Source organism: Polypterus senegalus, chromosome 5, assembly GCF_016835505.1.
Source record: "Polypterus senegalus isolate Bchr_013 chromosome 5, ASM1683550v1, whole genome shotgun sequence".
In the NCBI taxonomy this organism is placed as follows: Eukaryota; Metazoa; Chordata; class Cladistia; order Polypteriformes; family Polypteridae; genus Polypterus; species Polypterus senegalus.
In genome coordinates, this window is record NC_053158.1 from 101,352,151 (window position 1) to 101,358,150 (window position 6,000).

The window sequence follows — 6,000 nt, forward strand, 5'->3', positions numbered from 1 at the left end:
ATAATGATGATAACAATAAAGCTCGAAGACATACTTTAAAGAGCAGATTACGAAAACAGAATTATGATCTTTACTACTCCCATACCAGATGATTCACTTTGTAGTCGTGAGTTGTACACGCAATCACAGGCAGATAACTATTTTTCGTGCAACCCGTGAAACTACAATCAAAGGCTAATCGACTTTTTTTATTTCTGCTTTAACGACTTTTGATACAAAACAGTACTGTACACGTGAGTCATGTGATTAATGGTAGGCATGAAATCAGTCGCGTAAATAATATTTTTGACAAGGCTATGGCCTCACTGCATTAGTTCTCTTACAATGTTTATGATGGCTGACGTGCTTTATTTACACAATACTGCGTTGTGTAAAACAAGTAAGCCAGCAGAATCAGTGATCCAACAGACTCGATCCATAAGGAGATTTTAGTATCCCCAAGGTTGTGACATATTACGCCGTGCATGTTACGCTTTTTTCTGTTGTTCATAAACAGATAAACAGTTCCCCTGACCCATGACTTCCCGTATTTTACCTGACAGCCCTTTTTATGATGAAATCCCACCACTACGATATGCAGAACAGGTCCCCTGGATTCTTCTTTACCATGAGACTCCATGGAACCAGTTGCGTTTATTATCTTTTGTTGTTACGATCGATATTTACTCTGTATCCGTTTCTTGGAAGCTGGCGATTTCTTCAGGAAAAATAATTAAGATAAATATTGATACAGATTGAAAAGGAAGGTTGCTCTCCAGCAGCTCATCAAACCACAACAACTCGCGCCCTGTACGCAAGCGGAGCTGTCTTCCGCCTCGCTAGAGTGACGTCACCAGCCGCGCCCGCGCACTTGTCTGTCTGATTCAGGTCAGTTTACAGAAGCGCAGGGTCGATCGGTAAGGATTTGGGATTCTGAAATCTGTTCCCATGCACTTATTGTAGCCACTGATTTAGTCCTATTTAAATTTAGATTATTGTATTTCGTCGTATTTTGGTTAATTACTACGATTGTTTCTGGTCTTTATATGTTAAATCAGAAATTCAACATAAGCATCTAACTATATTTCCCAGAACCTGATTAGCAATAGGGTCACTCTTCACCCTTAGATCAGTTTCAATCCTTCTTGGATTGCTGTCATACGAGTCCTGGACTATGTAGTATGATAAGACAGCATTTATCAAGAAAAAGAGCGTCCAGTTCTTTGTGGGATTAAGCAGGTGGAAATTCCCTTTGCGGTCTGAACTCAAAGAACTTCCCATAAAGTATCAGTTATGTTTAGATCCGGTGATCTGTGAAACGATGGAAAGTATTTGACTTCATCTTGGTATTTATGCAACCACCCTTGGGTTAGTTTATCAGTGAGTGTATGGGTTCATTGTCATCGTGGAACTAATGACTGCGATTATAAATCTGCACCATATTTAAGCGCTGGCAAGAAATGTTGTGTTTTGAAGGCATAATTTGGCTTTCTCTAAACATAATTCTGTCTGAAGGAAATAGTGTGAATGATGTTTTACAGCCCTTATTCCTTTTTTTTCTACTTCTCATGGGTCCTGGTTTAGAGCTCCTTACACCAAGGTATGCATCTTTGTGCACTGGCCTTGAATATCTGTGGTTTTCAGACATGCTGATTCAATTCTGTAGTTGTTTACAAGGATGTACTTTTGTGGCATTTAGGAATTGTGAATTGTCCATCTGTCTATGATGGTGAGTGATATGTTTGGGAAAAACAACTATAAAGTCTGTATTGAAATAATTTTGGTTATGTGAAATGTATCTTTTTACTAAATTCTGTTTGTATATACAATATAAAGAAAGTTTCAGTTTAAGCCAAGGTTTGTTCTGTAAAGGTTGAAAGGTCAAAGGACAGGATATAAATGAGGAAATTGAGGAAGTTTGCATCAGATGAGAAAAGGGGGGATCCAGAGAAGGACTGAGACTGACAGCCAGAGAGCTTTTTTTTTTTTTTGTTATATTTTTTTTGTGTGTGTGTGTGTGGAATGTTCAGCTGTTCATGTTATATTGAATATACAAAGACAAAATCTGTTGTTAATCTACATTCCATCTGAATCTGTACAAAGACACAATAGTGAGTTTCACCTTGCAACACCTATTTCTCTTAGCCATTGCAGTTTTTTCATTGTTAGACATATGTTGTTGTTATTTCTGAGACTTTGTCCATATATATTCTTGTTTGTTTTTTTTTTCCTTATTATGCTATTATCAGTATAGTAGAACGTGTGTTTTGGGTCTTGTTAGGAGAAGCACTGAGAGAGTTTTGTGTTTATATCTAAAAAAAAAGTGGGGTTAAGCACCTAATTAAACACTGATTGGTTTATTATAATGTTACCACACTGTGGCATTCAGACACTCTGGAGTCCTACAACTGATGACCTGCCCAACCCTGAGGCTTTTGAATCACAGTCCTCTGTAACCTTCCACTCTCTGGATTTTTGCCTGCCCTGACACCACTTGTAGAAGATAATAGATGGTACACTGAGAGAGAGAGAGAGAGAGAGACATTGGGTGCAAGGGAACATCCCAATACCTGCACCTACGGTCAACTCTGTCAGCTTTCAATGTTGTATGCAATAATGGTGTTTATTAGATGTGTCTGGCATGCATTCTATGTTAAATGATTACTTATTACAAACTAAGTAGAAATTATAATTTGTCTTGTAATTATTTTTTTTATTCCTGCTATTGTTATTTTATTACCATTGTGACTTTTATGCAGCATTATAAGAGAAACTATACCCTTTCAACAGTGCATTTCCGCTGCTGGACTTGATTTTTTTTTTTTTATGATTCTATTATTTTGTTCAGTTTTTTACTGAATATTTATTGACATGTGTTTCATAACATATTAGTAGATTAGTTTAATTTCATTTTAATAAATATGTCATTATGATTTAAATAATCTTCTATACATTTTATGAAATAGATGAATGCCTATGTCAGGTTTTAAAATAATTTTCTAACCCACTCAATGCAGACCAGGCTCACCCACTGGAACCTGACCCACCTAGCATAGAGCACAAGAGAGGAACACACCCTGAACAACATGCCAGTCTATCACAGAGGGAACACACACACACCAAACTGTGTCACCAATTTTCCTAACTTGTATGTTTAAGTGGGAGGAAACCGGAGAACCTACAGGAAACCCATGTGGACACAGGTAGAACTTTCCAAATCCACCAAGGAAGGACCTATTATGTTTGAGATGCAGCTGCATTATCACTGTGCCACCAGGCTGCCCTATTTTAAAGCATATCTCATATAACTTATAACATAAGTTATTCCTTTCTGTACATTTTACACAAGTATCCAATCTTCTAAAAGCATCTTAAACTTTGAATCCAATATCTCTGCTACAATTAAAATCTCATTTTGTCATCTGTGGAACAATTCCATAGTTCAGAGCTACATTTGTAACTTGTTTTGTTGTTGTATTCTAAGCAGAAACTGTACCTGACATGCTTTCTTATTATTGTATATGTTATAGTTTACTATATATCTCGTTCTGTAATTTTACACCTGAGCTATCATTCATTGATTTGTGTTAATTCTTATAGTGTAAAATTTATCAGATATGTCTCTAAAATCCTCTGAACATCTACCAGTGGTACAATATTGTATCAACCGTGTGCATCTTTTATTCATAATATTCTGCTGTTTGACTGCCACATTAGAATTAGCTTGTAAAGTGTCTTGTGATGCAGCATGCTGTTTTGGTCACAAAATAAAATAAATATTGATTGATTGGCTGCTTGAGAAAGGAGAGAAAATTGTTTAGTACATCAAGCATATTGGGTTGACTAATAGCCTAAGCCTTCCCAATATCTCATCTAGATACATTTTAAAATTTTTCAAGGATCCTTCTTCAACCACATGAGTTGGTCATTTTGTTCCAGATTCTGAAAACCCTTTATGTGAAAAAGAGATTCCTGGTTTCCATTCTTTTGTTCATTTCTACTAAATTTACAATGGTGTCATTGGAGTATGCGAATCACTATTGAATTTAAAGAATTCTTTTGGATCAACTTTATTGATGTTGTTAAGATTGTTGTAGACCTTTATGCACAGTATTTGATTGTCCTGTAGTGTTCTTTGCTCAATACTAAGAAGATTTAGTCAACTTGCTCTTAACTAGCCTTTTAGAATGTGACATGTCTTTCACTCTACTCATGCACTGGGTTGCTCTTCTCTGCACAGCTTCTTGAGGTGCTGTGTCTTTTTGTAATATAAGTATATAGTACTGATTGGCGAGCACATTATAGAAACTAAGCATATTATCTCTATTTGAATTACACTGTATTTAATAGATAACCTAACATTTTATTTACCTCTTCAAATGCTTCTACAAATTGCTCAAACAAGTGTGCAGTGTGAATGTAAATTCCGCTGCTTCTTGTAAGACAGCACTTTGCATGTTGTATCTGTAATTAGTGTTCTTTTCCCTATGTGGAGCACTTTGGATTTCTCTGGACTAAGTGTGTATTGTAAATATTTTTCCAGATTGTCCAGGACTTTTTGAATTTCGTGTGCTGTCTCCAGGGTATTTGTTATCCCTTCAATTCGGGTATTATCTGTGAATTTCATACATTTATTAACTATACCAAAATCTTCATCATTAATATTAATTGAAAAGAGTGCTAGTCTCAGGACACATGGGTACTCCAGTGCTGGCCCAGGCCTATCAAGTGTCAGGGACTGGTCAAAAATAAGTGTAATTACCTGCCAAATCAGGGGTTGGCACTGTTCTCTAACACTTTCTCCCTTTTTCTCTCTGCATACCAAGTGAGTGACTGTCCTGCTGATGACATCAGTTCCAGATCCCCTGGACTCACCCCTTACTGTCATCCAACTATATAACTGCCATGTTTGTATTGTGCAGTCAGTTCTGTTTTGAGCTGTGTCTGTAAAGACCTATTATTTTACCAAATTTATTTTCAAGCATATGGGGTTACCATGGTGGCAACTCCAAGTCTTTATTTTGTTCTATGTCTACTTATTCAACACAAGACTGGAGAACCTGAAGAATGAGGTACATGGAGAAGAACCCTTGCAGACAGAAGAAGAATATGCAAATTTAGTACAAACTGTGGCAAAGCTGTAATTACAATACAATACAATACAATAAATTTATTTTTGTATAGCCTAAAATCACACAAAGAGTGCCGCAATGGGCTTTTACAGGCCCTGCCCCTTGACAGCCCCCCAGCCTTGACTCTCTAAGAAGACAAGGAACAACTCCCAAAAAAAACCCAGTAGGGAAAAAAATTGAAGAAACCTCGGGAAAGGCAGTTCAAAGAGAGACCCCTTTCCAGGTAGGTTGAGCGTGCAGTGGGTGTCAAAAAGAAGGGGGTCAATACAATACAATACACAGAACAGAACAATCCTCAATACAGTATAAAAATAAAAATTTTAGAAGTATGTAGCAGAATATAACAGTGGATGACATCACATAATATGATTTGGATTTTTTTAGAGTCCTGGAGACTTCATCCATCAAGCTGCCTCCCCCATTTGCCCATTCCACAGCTGAAATAGTGCTGGGCCAGCCAATCCAATGAAAGGACCTCTAATTCAAAAGTAGTCTTCGGACATAGCTTTACCACACACATTTTATGTTTATCCATCCATCCATCCATTATCCAACCCGCTATATCCTAACTACAGGGTCACAGGGGTCTGCTGGAGCCAATCCCAGCCAACACAGGGCACAAGGCAGGAAACAAACCCAGGGCAGGGCGCCAGCCCACCGCAGATTTTATTTTTATTTTAATTAAAATAATATAGTCAAATTTTTGGAGAATAGCACTTGTTGTAGAAACTAGTGTTTTTAAGGGTAAAAAGTGATTTTGTTTAAAGAGCAGATTTATTATAATGATCACAATATATTTGAAACTAATCACTGTCTAGTAAGTATTGTTGTGTAGACCAGATTTAGGCAAGTTTTATTAACAGCAATGATAGGCATCCAATTAAGAAAT

General features: G+C 36.9%; 1 protein-coding gene across 1 annotated transcript in view; it reads right to left on the minus strand.

Moving 5' to 3' along the window:
* The window catches only part of avl9 (AVL9 homolog (S. cerevisiase)), a 131,466-nt gene extending 130,646 nt beyond the window's left edge, over positions 1–820 (minus strand). Inside the window, exon 1 of the mRNA XM_039753168.1 lies at positions 536–820. Within this exon, the coding sequence (XP_039609102.1) occupies positions 536–619 (84 nt within the window). The 5' untranslated portion in view covers positions 620–820. The remainder of the gene's footprint in view (positions 1–535) is intronic.
* Between the last annotated feature and the right edge of the window lie 5,180 nt (positions 821–6,000).